Source organism: Cyphomyrmex costatus, unplaced genomic scaffold (genome assembly GCF_001594065.2).
Source record: "Cyphomyrmex costatus isolate MS0001 unplaced genomic scaffold, Ccosl1.0 scaffold416, whole genome shotgun sequence".
Classification (NCBI taxonomy): Eukaryota; Metazoa; Arthropoda; class Insecta; order Hymenoptera; family Formicidae; genus Cyphomyrmex; species Cyphomyrmex costatus.
Window position 1 is genome coordinate 44,615 of NW_017278384.1, and position 17,328 is coordinate 61,942.

The 17,328-nt window shown below is 34.8% G+C and overlaps 1 protein-coding gene across 1 annotated transcript in view; it reads right to left on the reverse strand.

Annotated features, from left to right (window-relative positions):
• Rme-8 (receptor mediated endocytosis 8) overlaps positions 1 to 17,328 on the reverse strand; it is a 43,684-nt gene that overhangs the window by 23,835 nt on the left and 2,521 nt on the right. The window contains exons 3-6 of the mRNA XM_018544071.1: positions 14,613 to 15,458; positions 13,846 to 14,289; positions 12,758 to 13,168; positions 12,076 to 12,641 (exon numbers count right to left, since the gene is read on the reverse strand). Coding sequence (XP_018399573.1) covers positions 12,076 to 12,641; positions 12,758 to 13,168; positions 13,846 to 14,289; positions 14,613 to 15,458 — 2,267 coding nt within the window. The remainder of the gene's footprint in view (positions 1 to 12,075; positions 12,642 to 12,757; positions 13,169 to 13,845; positions 14,290 to 14,612; positions 15,459 to 17,328) is intronic.

Sequence of the window (17,328 nt, forward strand, 5' to 3'; positions counted from 1 at the left end):
AATAAGAGAGTAATACGAAAGTTAGAGATACCTATTTCATTAATAATGTAATTTTCTTGTAGGTTTTGATTTTATTTATTTTGGAGATGCCACATGTATGTTGTGCAGCGAAATGTTTCAATAAATCTAGTGATGAATATATGTTATTCAGATTTCCCAAGGAAGATCAATATCGGAAAGCATGGATAGATGCTGTTTTTGGCGAGAATGCAAGATCCATAAATAATCTGAGATTGTGCGAAGTGAGTGTTCATCGTAAGAATGCTATGCATCCGAATAAAAATAGTTTAAAAAATGCTTCTCCATTTAATGCTTTCCTCATTTCAGGTACACTTTGGGCGATTAGATATATTGGTGGTAGGTCGTCGGAAAGAAGTAAAAAAAGGTGCGATCCCATCACGTTTTTGTCGTTGTCCCTCAGAAAATATTTGTAAATCGCAATCAAGAATAGAAAATTTTGCAACATTTTTCATGATACGGTTAGTTACAGGACAAGCTATGTTTTTTACTGAAATACAACAACGCTCACATGTATCAACTGCTTGACAAATATGACTATCAGACATTCTTCTTATTTTAACTTTATGCACATTAACTTCATCTTTCTTCCGCTTTCTTGTTTGCGATTTACAAAAATTCTCAGAGGGACAGTGACAAAAACGTGATGGGACCGCACCTTTTTTTACTTCTTTCCGGCGACCTACCACCAATATATCTAATCGCCCAAAGTATACCTGAAATGAGAAAAGCATTAAATGGAGAAGCATTTTTTAAACTATTTTTATTCGGATGCATAGCATTCTTACGATGAACACTCACTTCGCACAATCTCAGATTATTTATGGATCTTGCATTCTCGTCAAAAACAGCATCTATCCATGCTTTCCGATATTGATCTTCCTTGGGAAATCTGAATAACATATATTCATCACTAGATTTATTGAAACATTTCGCTGCACAACATACATGTGGCATCTCCAAAATGTATAAAATCAAAACCTACAAGAGAATTACATTATTAATGAAATAGGTATCTCTAACTTTCGTATTACTCTCTTATTTTTAACTATGAAGCGTTTATTAATTCGAAGCTTATTCGTGATACATGTACATTACCTTTCTCAAAATTTTACATACACGTGATAAATTAACTTACTAGTCAGTAAGCAACACAAGCTGACAGCAACACATGTGTCATCTGTCATGTACGCGTATTCTATTAGAATAGGTTATGGTACATGTTCGTGGAACGCAGATGTGCGATCCATACCCCAGCCAATCAGAATCACCCATAGTCACGTGACGAGTCTCTCTTTTTAGGGTCTCTAGATCTCTCTACGTTCAATTATCCGAAAAATAGTAAGGAATTGCGTGACATGTTTCAAGGCCAGCCCTGTTCATTCAGAGGCGATCATGGGATCATTACCGGCAGGACGTGTAATCGTTTCAAGGCCATTCGCTCATTGCGGTGTCGATTATGCCGGCCCTTTCACAACACGCGAATCCAAGCGACGCAACGCTCGTAATCAAAAGGCATATCTGGCGCTTTTCGTGTGCTTCGACACTAAGGGTGTGCACTGTGAGCTCGTCAGTGATCTCTCCTCAGATTCCTTCTTAGCTGCGCTGAAGCGTTTCGTGTCGCGCAGGGGACGGCCGTCTTGCATGTACTCGGATAACGGGACCACGTTTGTAGGAGCGAAGAGACATCTCAAAGAATTTTCTGAATTTTTGCGTAACGAGAAAACACAAACCGATATAAATAATTATCTGCGTGATCAACAAACTACATGGAAATTTATTCCGCCCAACGCGCCTCATTTCGGAGGTCTCTGGGAGGCTGCCGTGAAATCGGTAAAGCGACACCTTCATAGAATAATTGGAAATTCACCATTGACCTTCGAGGAATTACAAATTATCTTTTGTGAGATAGAGGCAATTTTGAATTCGCGCCCTCTTACTCCATTAAGTAATAACCCAAATGATTTAACCTATTTGAGCTCTGGTCACTTTCTAATAGGCACGACCACGGTGTAAGAATAATAAGTGTATTCACTCACCTACATTTCCCCCATGAAGTAAAAGTAAGGAGACTTAACTGTGTAGACTGAAGGTGGTCACGAAAAATGTTCCGTGTACTGCCATGTCCGCCGAACGGAATAACTTGCAACATTTCATCGCCATATTGAATATTTATATGTGTGCAGTATACTTGCGACTGTGTACCGTATGTGTACACATATACATAATGTATATCGAATCAGGATGACAGATATCGTAACCTGTAAAGTCTCGAACTTTAACGCTTAATAACTCAGTTCACAAGGCCGATTCCCGCATTTTTCTTATAGATTCTTTCGTTCTGAGTGAAAACGCGACGAATGAGTATAATTTTATACGTTTAAGACACGTATTTGTCTTCTAAAAGGTAGAGTATAGCTTGCTCTCCTAAAATGTTAATAAAATTTTTCGTGACCAACTTTTTTTCTCCATATCCTATCTAGTTAAGTCTCCTTATTCTTACTTCATGATTTCCCCTAAAATGCTGTGAATAAAGTGAGGTAGTTCAAACACATAACACTAGATGATATAATGATCTAATACCTAACCTAATAATCTACTGTCTGAGAAATTCTGATGAGAAATTCTGTTTGAGAAATTCTGAGAATTACTGCTTTTCTGATTTTTAGTTTGTATCATGCCATATAACTATTGTGTTATTCCTAATTGCGTTCAAAGATATAAGTGCAGTAAGAAATCAGTATTTCGAGTGCCAAGTAACATCAAACAACGAAGAATGGATTGCATTAATTCAGCATGTATATCCTGATATAAGAATACCTAAAATTTTCTTCGTTTGTGAGGATCATTTTAAGGAAAATGACAACAACAAAATTATAACAACAAAAGTGATTAAGAATTCGGATGAAAAAGTAATATTTGAGATAATGTATATCACAATGCGAATGCACCAGTACGCCAAACAAATAAATAATGATTTAATGAAAACGAGTTGTCAAAAAAAGAAACAAACTCGTTTATATAATACATAAAAATGTAGAAAATGTACAAGATTCGGTAATTATACAGAATCACTGCCTCATCTCAAAAAATCGATCAAATTAGGCTTATTCGACGCGTTTTTGCATGAAACAAAAGAATCTGGCAGAAAAAAGTGTCGCTCTGCCCTACGAACCGAGATATTTAGCGTTAAAGTTGACGATTATGGAGGTTAGGAAATCTGTCATACCGACTAATGTTTCTTTTATTAAGATCTTATTAAGGTGATCTATTCACATATCTTTTAAAATACTTTGTGGGGTTAGGTGTTATACATATACGCCACCTTCTGGTTAACTGCAGAATGTCCTCAGGAAAATCACAGTGATTTTACATGAGTAGAATCACCTATTATTCTTACACCGTGGGCACGACATTGAATAGCTTTCCTTATCATAATCTAATTGATGTAAGTGAAAATAGATTAGTGCGTGGGCAACGTGTCGAACAGGCTAGGCAGCATTTCTGGCTCAGATGGAGTCAGGAATACCTGCACACACTACAGGAGCGTTTAAGATAGAGGGCCAACAAGGGCGAGCAACTAAAGCCCAACCAAATGGTGCTGCTCAAGCAGCAAGGTCTTCCGCCCATGCAGTGGTTGTTGGGACGAATTGAAGAGGTCCATCCGGGTCCAGACAACATAGTGTGAACAGCCACCGTCCGCACAGCTAAAGGCGTATACATTAGGCCACTAACCAAAATAGCCGTTCTGCCAATGGACACTCAGAGTAACACTAGTTCTTAAGAATTGCGTTAGTTCATAAGTTGCGTCCTTTATCAATTTTTTATTCTTATCATTCATTTGCGTTATTTTAAGTCTGTAATAGCCTTCATGTCAACCATTGTTAATCAAATTAATTTCGTTGACGTTTACAACAACGTTTCGAAAGCATGTCCTTTCAACGGGGACGGTACAAGCCGCAAGCCACAACAGGCGCATACAAACAAAAACTCGGAAAGAAAAGGGCACTAGGAGTTAAGCGCAGATAAATTTACGCAAACGCTGATATATGTATATCAAGCAAGACTTATTTATTACAATAATTGTCTTTACATGTTTCGGCTCATTTTTTAGCTTTCTTCAGAGACAATGTAAATTACATAAATAAATTATAAATTAAAAATAACATAAAGGATCAAAAGATGTTTAACTACAGTGAGCTCCCCCACCACCGAGAAATAAAATCTGATGTTAATTTCATTTTACACACTAATATAACTAATTAAAGAAGAAGAGAAAGAAATAATATAGGAAACTGAAATTCTAGGAAAAAAAAATTTTAGATAGAAGATAGAAGATAGATTAGAAGATAGAGCTTTATCTTTGATTAATTTTCAAATGCCCTTTTATTATAGATATTAACGACATAATTTTGGCAGCACCAGTTTCGTTGGTTATTCTTGACATTTTTAACTCTCAGCATCTTATACTTCGGTTCACTATGGAGGTAGAAGGAGACAGATTGAATTTTTTGGATGTTACAGTTACTAGGGATAATGAAGTGATAAAGTTCGATTGGTATCATAAGCCGACATTCTCGGTAGATATTTGAATATTTGGTTATAGCATCTGGTTTCTCACAAGAGAGGTACAGTAATAGGGTTAGTTGACAGAGTGATTTTACTTTCGAATCCAAAATTTCATTTTGACAATTTTTGTTTTATAATTAAGGTCTTATTAGAGAATGATTATCTACTAAATTTTATATTTTAAAATATTAACAATCACTTGAAGAATATTATGGCTCGAAATAAAAGGAAAGTTGTTGAGGATAGTCGAGATGTAGTGCGACCCTCATGGTTCACTGTGCCTTTCATGAGAGGTATTACTGAGAAGTTCAACAGATTGAACACTAGCCATTTAAGGGTGTCATATTACAGTAGTAATAAATTGCGTGAATTTATTAGAGTGCATAAAGATCCTTTGCCTCGTGAAAATAAGTCAGGAGTTATTTATAAAATTTCTTGTAAGAATTGTGATGCAAGTTATGTGGGACAAACGTGTAGACAACTAAAGTCGAGAATTGCTGAACATAAAAATCATTTCAGATGGAACACGTCCACCCGCAGCGTCATAATAACACCGGCTGCATGAGGACCATGAATTTGATTGGGATGACGTCAGAATATTGGATGAGGAACCACACTATGAAAAAAAGACTGATTTCGGAAATGATATCCAACAGGAGACAAGTACACGGACTTAATTTATAAACGGACATGGAGGGGCTTCTCAAGGTCTACTTCCCGATCATAGGCAAGTTATAAATAGTGTTGTTATCTGTCACGTCTGTCTAGTCAGTCTCGCTTGTGCACAGTAGCCGAGTTTTAGCTTTTGATATTTGCATTTTTGATAATTTAAATTTAATACCGTCAAACAATTTGAAGTAACTCACTGTGTCTGAGACTGATTGGCCTAAATTATTCTGAAGACCGGTTTTGAAAATGTTTGCGATACGGTATCGTTGTGAACATAGTAAGCCTCCTCACTTCCCGGTAGAATAATTATAATTACGATATAAATCTGTTTTCGAAATTATTTTTCCGGGAAACTCTGGAAAATAAAAATTTTTTTTTCCTAGAATTTTAGTTTTCTATATTATTTCTTTCTCTTCTTCTTTAATTAGTTATATTAGTGTGTAAAATGAAATTAACATCAGATTTTATTTCTCGGTGGTGGGGGAGCTCACTGTAGTTAAACATCTTTTGATCCTTTATGTTATTTTTAATTTATAATTTATTTATGTAATTTACATTGTCTCTGAAGAAAGCTAAAAAATGAGCCGAAACATGTAAAGACAATTGTAATAAATAGGTCTTGCTTGATATACATATATCAGCGTTTGCGTAAATTTATCTGCGCTTAACTCCTAGTGCCTTTTTCTTTCCGAGTTTATTCTTGTTTTTTAAATGGAACTACATACAAAAATAAATTATAACCAAAGATTGTAGCATAACAAAAAAGTACAACAAAAAATTATAACAAATTTAATGAAAGAAATTATGTAATTACAATAAGTGTCCGAATTGTAGTCCATTTTCTTGTAAGCACAATTTTTTTCTATGGGGTCATTTGCAATCAATAGTCTATGCGGGGTACTAATTCAAAATATGAAACATTTTAAGCAGCGAATCCGTATAACATGCGAAGAAATTCGCCGTGACAACATTATAAGAGCAACTAATGGAAATATATTACATAGAGCACAGAATTGTGCCTACAAGAAAATGGACTACAATTCAAACACTTATTGTAATTACATAATTTCTTTCATTAAATTTGTTATAATTTTTTGTTCTTCGTTTTTGTTATGCTACTATTTTTGGTTATAATTTGTTGTTTTGTACGTAGTTTCATTTAAGGGGTTACACCACTGTAGAATTTTCAAAAAATCGAAAATTTATTTATTGGCTTAAAAATTCCTTTGAACCCTCTAGAATAAAAGGCAGAAGGTTTCATACCGATCCGAATATTTTTTCCATGAAATTTCGCGCCCTTTTCCGAACCATGCCGGCTGTTCCAAAATGACCCCGTGCGGTTAAGTTGTTACCTGCTCGTCGGGTACAGTACACTGCCTTACTATTTAGTTTCTAACTTCTCTAATGCGTCAATAGATGTCATTAGAAGTATTTAACATTGAGCTGAAGTATTTTCCACGTCAGTACAGAGGTGCGTTCAGAATGAAAATTTTTCGTCCGGATAAGGGTGTCCACAGGTAATGTGACGTCACACACTTGGACGTTTTCATTCTGAACAAACAGGACGAATCTGTAGCAGTGTTACTAGTGGGGCCGCGTTTTCTCTCTCTCTCTCTCTCTCTCTCTCTCTCTCTCTCTCTCTCACTCTCTCTCTCTCTCGCTCCCATGAATGTGTTTAGAATGAACCAATGAACGCCCGGACGACAACTTTTTACCTAAAAGCGTTCGATTTAACCGGATATTTTGTTCAGGGTGCTGTCCCATGATACGGAAATTACACCGGAACGGAACAGTGAGACCAATCACAATCGCAGAAAGGAAAGTAGAGTAATGATTGCAGAGATCTGATTGGTCTCACTGTTCCGTTCCGGTGTAATTTCCGTATCATGGGACAGCACCCTCAGACGTTTCACCCAGATCGTTCAGAATGGGTTTAGAAAAACACCCAGACTACAACTTTTCGCCGCACTCGAGACTGCGGCGAATTTCGCCCGACATGCGCAGAGAAGCCTATTTATGCCTACGCAACCTATAAGAACCATACGATGATATGATTTGAGGTTATTATTAAGTCTCACGCCATTTTAGCACTGAGACACTTCCGTATTTAACCGTGATAAATAGAATAATATAAATTATAAAGAATAGTTTGAACTTTAATATAAAGAATAGTTTGATAGATAATAATATAAATATTTGATAGATAATAATATATTTTATAGATGATATAAAAGAATAGTTTGAACTTGGTAAGTGATTATATACATTTTTTATTTACATTATTTATTCTATATAACAATATATTAATGTAAAAAAAGCAAGTAATAAATACATGCATAAATTTTATTAAGAGAGAATTATTCAAAATAAAAGCAACATAATTCTATTAATTTATTTAGTATTATTAATTTTTAGTTGAAAAGTACAATAGAAAATTGTACAATAGGTGCCTTTACATTATATAAAACGTTTTTCTTGAGTGATATCGAGTCTGATGACGATTCCGAAGAAGAGGAGCTAATAGAATTATATGCTGAGAAATTGTCGTATTCCCAAAAAAAAATTCCATCTCGAATAAAATATTTTATTGAGTATACCGTATTAAACAGTACGGCAAAGGAATTTCAATCACATTTCAGAATAACAGTTTCAGTCCTTTTCCTTTTTAGAGACTTCTACGATTTGGATAGATTATCTTTTACATTTGAGTTATAATTATCTGTTGAATTAGACTCTTTATTTGATTCGATAATTTCTTCAATATCGTCTCAAATGTAAAAGATAATCTATCGAAATCGTAGAAGTCTCTAAAAAGGAAAAGGACTGAAATTGTTATTCTGAAATGTGATTGAAATTCCTTTGCCGTACTGCTTAATACGGTATGCTCAATAAAATATTTTATTCGAGATGGAATTTTTTTGTGGGAATTTGACAATTTCTCAGCATATAATTCTATTAGCTCCTCTTCTTCGGAATCGTCATCAGACTCGATATCACTCAAGAAGAACGTTTTATGTAATGTAATAGCACCTATTGTACGATTTTCCATTGTACTTTTCAACTAAAAATTAATACTAAATAAATTAATAGAATTATGTTGCTTTTATTTTGAATAATTCTCTCTTAATAAAATTTATGCATGTATTTATTACTTGCTTTTTTACATTAATATATTGTTATATAGAATAAATAATGTAAATAAAAAATGTATATAATCACTTACCAAGTTCAAACTATTCTTTCATATCATCTATAAAATATATTATTATCTATCAAATATTTATATTATTGTCTATCAAACTATTCTTTATATTATTATCTTTATATTAAAGTTTAAACTATTCTTTATAATTCATATTATTCTATTTATCATTAAATACGGAAGTGTCTCGGTGCTAAAATGGCGTGAGACATAATAATAACCTCAAATCATATCATCATATGGTTCTTATAGGTTGCGTAGGCATAAATAGGCTTCTCTGCGCATGTCGGGCGAAATTCGCCGCAGTGCGAATTCGTCTCGAGTGCGGCGAAAAGTTGTAGTCTGGGTGTTTTTCTAAACCCATTCTGAACGATCTGGGTGAAACGTCTGGACGAAATATCCGGTTAAATCGAACGCTTTTAGGTAAAAAGTTGTCGTCCAGGCGTTCATTCTGAACGCACCCCGGCTGAGGACAGCTGATTATAGCGTCATTTGATGTCAACAAAACGTAAATTTTGCGTAGAAGTTCGTTGAAAATACAATTTGGTTTTGCAGTGTTGATTTTTTTTCTTTCTGACCTTTAACTTAGACATTAGTAACTGTTACAATGAGTGATAAAAAAAGTATACACTGATAAAAAAGGCACAAGAGCATAGTTTTCTTCGCGCCGACGGAGTAATGTGAGGAAACGACGACCGTTGAACAAATATGAACGTGAAGGAGATACGGAAGGTGTCAGTGCTTCTGCGAAGAAATTAAAACAGGCTGATGTTGATGTTGAAGTGCAAAATGAATTTAGTTACAGAATTGTAAACTTTTGTGCTGTTTTTTCTGCCATTTCGGAATACGTGAAGTGCAAAACGTGTAACTCTGATGTGAAATTTCTCGAATCAAGTACGCGGGGCTTAGGCTTCAAACTAATTTCTTGTCCGAATTGTCCAAAAGTTGAAATCCCAAGTAGTCCATTTATACGAAATGGATATGAAATCAACCATTCATCATTCTAGCAATGCGAATGTTAGGAGTGGGGCTAGCTGGAACGATGAAGTTTTTTGTGCATTTATGGAATTGCCACGTCCGATATTTCAATCTTTTTATAATCGTATAGTGGATATAATTTTTATCGCAACGGAAACTGTGAGAGAGTTTAGTATGAAGAGGGCAGCAGAAGATGAGAAGAAGCAAACAGAAGAAAATCGACTAAATACAGGGATATCTGTATCCGGAGATGGTTCCTGGAGAAAACCTGGTTTTTCGTCGCTTTTTGGAATTACATCTTTGATTGGGTGGTTTACAGGTAAAATTCTGGATATAGAAGTGAAGTCAAAATACTGCAAAGCCTGCGAGTACTGGAAGAATAAATTAAACACTGCTGAATATGAAGAATGGTTCGAAACTCATACTGATCAATGTCAAGCAAATCACGAAGGTTCATCGGGTAAAATGGAGGTAGACACTGTCGTCGAAATGTTCCAACGATCTGAAGCCTTACACGGCCTTCAATACGCGATCTACATAGATGATGGTGACAGCAAAACCCTCAAGGGCATATTGGATGCATACGAAAATTTGCTAGTGACAAAGAGAAAATGTATTGATCACGTTCAAAAAAGAATGGGCACTTGATTGAGAAAATTAAAGAAAACTGTCAAGGGACTTGGAGGAAAAGGTAAAGGTAAATTAACTGACAAAGTAATTGATCAATTGACAATTTATTACGGCTTGGCAATCCGAAGGAATCCGAACTCCTTAGAAAAAATGAGAAATGATATATGGGCGACTTTATATCATAAAATATCAACAGACGAAAACCCGCAGCACGAGAAGTGCTCAGAGTCTTGGTGTGAATGGAAGAAGGCAGAAGCAGCTGGTTCTTTAGACTCCTTTCAACACAAGCCATCACTAACAGACTTTGTTTTTCAATCTATCAAGTTGATATATGAGGGTTTGAGTCGTGACGACTTACTAAATCGTTGTTTAGGAGGATTCACGCAAAACTGTAACGAAAGTTTCAATGCGACAGTCTGGCAATTGGCTCCAAAAGCATATTCAAGTGGAAAGAAAGTTTTGCAAATAGCGAGTAACATTGCTGTTTGCAATGTTAATGATGGATTAAGCAGCGTTCTAAAAATTATGGAAGTGATGGGTATGAGCATCGGACCTCAGTCCTACAACTTTTGCTTAGAAGATGATGTTGCTCGAATTCAATGTGCCGAGCGGTCTCTGACCGACGCAGCGAAAAAGGCTCGCTCCGCCATAAAATCGTCCAGAAAAGAAAACGAGGCCATGTACGAAAGTCTGGAAGGACAACTTTACGGTCCTGGCATTGCAGACTAAAGGTAAAAAATTTTTATTATTTTAATTTGTCATTTTTTCATGTTCAAAACACATGTCAAATCTTTAAACGCTTTTATCTCGAAACACGATTTTTCAAATCTGCAAGCAGCATAACTCGAACAATTTTCATTTTTTTCACCTCATTTTTATATCTCATATTTAAAACAACATTCCGCACAGAAATACGTGGCCGATTTTTGATATGTTAAAATTTCGATTTTTTAGACACAAATAAGTACTCATTTTTTGGTCAAAAATTTGACTTTTAACTTTGAATGCTAGCCAATTTAACAAAAATAAATATTTTCAAAATCGGCCACATATTTCTGTAGCTATTCTAATGTTAATTAAGAAAAAATTTTTTATTTTGCTCCAGATTCATTTTTCAACCCTGTGTACTGCTTGCAGTGGAGCCCTTAAAAAAAAAAAAAACAATCTAAGAAGAGTTGCTCTTACGCCGCCATTTTGTAACTTTTTTTTTAATAAAAAAAAATTTTTTGTAAACTTCAAAAGGTGCCTAATAATATCCTTGAAAAGAATTATCCTCCTACTTTTCCTTCTACAAAACAAAAAAATCGCAAAAAAAACCGCTTTTTTCGCCGTCTATAGTGGTGTGATCTTAAAAAACAAGATTCCATGTCTGTGAAAAAGTAGCAGATACAAAAATATTTTTCTACTGAATAGTCGATATAAAGAATTTAATATTATACAAATAAAATAATTTTTCACAAAAACGTTTCCGTTCATTAATCCCACGACTGAAAGGTCATCTCAAGGTCATAGTATAGCAGATCATTGAACTCGTCTTGACATCAGTTACACTATGAATGTAGCGCGTAGGATCCCCGGATTTCAATCGTTATTCGCGGAGCTCTATTTTGTTAGGCATAGTCCTGTGCGCGAGTGTGGTGGCATGCGTGGCTACCGGCAGTAGTACGTTGCATGACGTGACGAAGAAACGACATCTTGTAATCCGGTTGAATAAATTATACTGCATACCAAAATTTGTCTAGTTTTCTCTACATGAAGTAAAAAATATGTAAAGACATTTAAAAAAATTAGGGTTACCTTGACTTTTTTCCTAAAAAGGGTATTTTTCAAATTTTTAATATTGCAGTTTGTAACTTATTGAAAATTGATTAACTTTTATCAAAAATAATTTTTGTCAGATCATTGGAAGTGCCGGAAAAATCGTGATCATAGTTACATTGGACGTATAAACAGTTATTCGTGTGCTCGCGTGCATGCGTATGAACATGCGTGTGCGTGTGTGTACTTACGATTTTCTTATAGGACTGTCTGGACTATCTTTTTCCAATAAAAGCCTCAAGTAATAATCTCCAATCTTAACTTCATCCGAAAGACATTGATATTGCACCTCAAATTCTCTGTGATTCCACGCAATCAAAGTTCCACCAGCTAAATCTTTATCTGAACTGAATGCGCGTATTTCATGTTCCAAAGCTATTCTTAATTCTTCTCTCGTTTTGTGATTCCAAATTAAATTTGGCAGTGCGTGATCTTGATTAAATTTATAATAGAATAATTTCCAATTTGCTTCAGACTTAATTCGTTCTCTACGTTTCCTTAAAACTATCGGACGCTCTTTAATCTTTTCTCTCCGTTCTATTCCAATACGAGCACCCCAATGTTGCAAAGCATTTTCTACGTGTTTTTCGACTACTCGCATCTGACGTTCGATAGCGATCCATTGTGGACTCTTTTTATTTCTTGATGCATGATCTATAGCTATTTTTAAATTGTCACGATTGTTTAATTTCTCTTCTTCTAGGAATGAGTCCGGTACTTTTTCATCAGAATCCAAATAATTCAACAAACCTACCGGCTACAAATTGCAGCAATTCCGTATTTGTATTTGCAACACGTAACATAATAGGTATACTTTTAAAAACAGTTGTCTCCATTTTATAGAATTCTATTTTAATATACATATCAACTCACCATAATTCGTTTCAATAATCCCATAGCTGTTGGATGTCCCGTAACCCACAAACCTACTAAATGTCGGCACAATTGTCGATGCGTTAATAGTCTGCTATCACTACCGACAATAAATAAACTATTTAATAAATGCCTAGGTAGAGCTCCTTCTGCAAGTGCCAGTTCTTGCATTTTTGCTGCTATTTCAGGTATACCCTCTTCAATGATCGCTCGCATTATCAGTCCAGCACCTTTGACAATAGCCAATGAAGGATGTTGAAACAATTTAAACAATGATCTACCTCTTGTAGCAACCATTTCTAAAAGATTATCGAAATGTTTGCCATCAGTAGTTTCACTGTATGGTACACACAGGGCAAATGTTAAAAGATCGAGCATAGCAGAAACTACCAGTGCACCTGTACCATGATTCTGTAACATTAAAAAAATTCTATTCTATAAGAACATAAGCTCAAGAGACTAAATCTAAATATATGAAAAATTATTGCCAATGTGAGCCAACACTAGTTGTTTGTGTGAATTATAAGTAACTTTATTAAAAGTCTTACAATAATATAAATAAACTTTTCGACTGTTCGTTTAGATCCTCATCAGTATAAAATTTAAAAAATAATCTAAGTCATGGGAATCAATGTACATGTTGAGTGAGATTAAATCTCGAATTTTTTTTAAATTGATATTCAACTATAAAACGAGCAAATCACACTATACCAATTGATATATTAAAAAAAAAGGCTTTGGCTCATCATTTCATGTCGCATTATATTTTATAGGATATTTTTGCACATTACTAAAAATCTTGTATAAAATTTCTTAATATAAAGGACACTATACATAAAATTTATCAAAACGACGATAAATATTATTTCAGTGATTAAAAATGTATACATACACATACGCGTGTGCGTGTGTGTCGATGCATCTCAATAGTCTGTTTTATTTAACACACTGTGGCAAAACATTAATGCTAAAAGACAACTATATAAGCTGTCAAAGTTAACAATTACAAAACAAAAGTTTTAAAATAGACCTCAGAAAAAATCAGATATCATAAGCGATAAAAGAAAATGCAATAGTAAAACACTTACAATGTGATTAACCCACATTTCAAGTAAACTTTCTAAAAACTTGTTACTGCTGAGTAGACTACTTTTATTCAATTGTTCTTGTCTTAAATCGCAATCATCATGCATTGGTTGCATTAAAGCGCAAATACAATCTATGGCAGCTTGCGTTATACCACAATTATGTCTCTTTAAAGCCTTCACGACTTTGGTACCAACGGTTTCTCTAAAGCCAGAAAGTGTTGTAAATGCAGCAAAACCGATTTTGCTAGCCACCAATCTTCGCAGTGCATGAAATTGTGCTTCAATCTCACTATTTGTCTCAAGATCTTTATTGATCAAAGTATTTAAAGCTCCGAGAATAATCTTGTCTTTGTTTTCAGTAAAAATCCCCTGTAAGTAATCATTCGTAATACGATGTACTTGGAGTTGTAATGTCGTTACAGTCCATTCAAGCGGTACAACTTCCTGGATAAACAGAAAATATCTCATATCTCTTTATGTACTATTATTTACTTAAATATGGAATTATTTGAAACTTTACAATCTTTATAAGTATATTGTTTTCCTAAGAGAAGGAAAAAAATAAATATAAAAAAATTTAAATATAATTATTGAATTATAAATTTTCGAACAAATTCCGAATTCTCAATCAGTTAATATATTTTAACCGCTTCAATGTACTGTACAAACTTTTATACATATGCACGAATGCTTAAAGAGCGATTATTTAACGATATTTCTTAAATATAATTCTGTATATGCAATCAAAGATAGAGAAATGCTCTTACATCTTGTGTAACGGAGTAATTAAGTCCGCTGTACGGTATATTTGCGTTAAATCGCTCCAAAATGTCAGCAAATGTACGTCCTCCAGGCGGCTGCTGAAGGAATTTGACATGTGTCGTTTCGACTTCTTCGTCAACAGATAGATTGAAAGGTCCGAGTCTTTTACCTCTGGCTGTGGGATACATCTTCACATGGACGTCTCTATTACCGGATGCTCTTACACCGTCCAGTAAAGATGCTAATAACGAATCTCTATTTGTCGCAGTATAACTGCGCATTTGACCATTAAGATATTGTATAGTAAACAATTGGGGATTATCGTTATCACGAACCAAAGTAAAAATGTCTGACAGTGGCCTAAGAGTACAAATATTATACGTTTGAGGATCTCTTTCCAACAGGCAAGTATCGGAAAGACAAAGCGTTCTTCTTTGAGGATCCAAATGCCTAGATGAGATTTTATGAACAGTAAATTCTGATACGCTTGTTATGTGCTCATCGCTGCTAAATTTCCCTAATCTTTGAGCAATGAAATCATCGAGTCTTATAGGCTCTTTCAACATTTTTATATTAATGCCCAAATTATTTAATGCAGCTTCTTGCAATTTCTTTTTTATTTCTTCCATATGTTTAGAAGCAAAAAGATGCAAGCGTCCAAACCCACCACATACAATTACAAATCCATTGGGATAATCTTTCATTGTTAAAAGCCCTTCAAAATCTTTATAACAATAACTAGCTAATATCATGTTTGTCGCAGGATCTAGTTGATCAAGACTATATGGTGTTATTTCTAATACGATAGGTAATCTTGTATCAGACCAATGATGCTTGTAAGCTGGATATCGCTACAATATAAATATTATTAACGTTATATGTGTCACACATGTATGCGCGCGCGCGCGTATAATGTACGGTGTCGCAATAACTATTACCACCTGCAATATCTTCTAATCTATAAGGTGTAGACAAAAACTTATATAACCAAAATTACACGATATAAAGGGGACTATCATATCGTAATAATAATTTTTGTTCAGGTGGAGGCACTTCGGAGATTTCAAGGTCAACTTCGGTTTTTTAAATGAAATTATATAAATTTTTTTACATAATATGATTCCTCTAATTATTCTACATAAAAGAGTATTAAGATGGTATCGAAAAATCAATAATATATTTACGAGATTTTTACACGTTATTCTGATAATAACTTTTACTCTGATATAACTTTTCACATCAAATAAAATGGATACATTGTGCTTCAATGAAACAAACATTCTTTTAATTAATAACATTTAATATTTAATATTAACCTCTTAAATTAAATTTTCATTCCCTGCATGAGTTATTCGCTTGTCACGTTCACTTTTACGAGTGTACCAGAATGATGGATGCTCATTTTTCATTCGTTGCGAGAAATAAACTCAATGAAAAATTTCCAAATCGCTGGAGTGGACGCGGGGGTCCTGTAACATGGCCAACTCGTTCGCCAGACCTGACACCACTGGATTATTTTTTATAGGAAACTCTAAAAGACATGGTGTACAAAGAACCACATCTCACAACTACACATTTGAAACTTTCACGGGTATTATCTTCAATTACACAAGAAAGTTTGCGGGTTATTGCCGTGTTTTTCTTCATTCTTAATGCTGACGTTTCGTGAATCATGCCATTCACTTCATCAGGGTGAGAAGTGCACTGATGCTGAGCTGCTACCCCGGACTCGAAGGACTCCCTTTATGTAGAAGCTGTTGGGAGAGGAAGGGGGATATGTTGAGGAGTTGGGGAAGGGGGTATTTCCTTTATACGGAAAATCTAAAAAATCCGTCTATATCCCGAAGAAGATATATTATAGAAGGTAAGTTTCGATATAAGGTCACAAATGTTCCAATAAAGGACATTGTAGATAATAATAATATTAAAACCTCACATAAAGTCCCAAATAACATCATCCCTTTAAGGCTGAATCAATCATAGTTGAATGCGAAAAAAATTCAACTGTGATTAGTCAATTTCTTACGGCTTAGGGCCTCTTAAAGCGAGGTTGTGGACCCAGCCTTAGAGCACGATCACATATTTCTTCTGTAATGACCAATTCTACGAACAGATGTATGGAGTGGCCATGGGTTCTCCCATTTCTCCTGTAGTGGGAAACATCCTTCATGGAGCACTTCGAAGATGAGGCTCTTTACAAGGCGACCAATAAACCAGAAATTTGGTTCCAATATGTAGACGATAAATTTGTAATTTGGAGACACGGCAAAGATGAATTTCACAAATTCTTAAACTTTTTCAATAAACAACATCACAACAATCGATTCACCATGGAAATGGAAGAGAATGGTAAACTTTCCTTCCTGGACGTCCTTATCACAAAGAAGACGGACAACACATTGGACCATTAGATATACAGGAAGCCAATGCACACGGACAGATACTTACATGCGGAGTTACATCACTATCCAACTCAAAAACAGTCGGCAAACACTCACTTGTACACAGAGCGTTGAGTATCTCTGATAAAGAACATCTACAAATGGAACTCAACCACTTGAAGGAAACTTTACAACGAAATGGATACACCAAGTTTCTCGTATATAAAAAGAACAGACCGAATCTGCAGGATTTTGTATAAATACAACATCCAGTCCATTTTCAAGCCTCCAAAGAAGATTGAACAAATCTTGAGAAATCCCAAGGATTAGAAAACTTCAT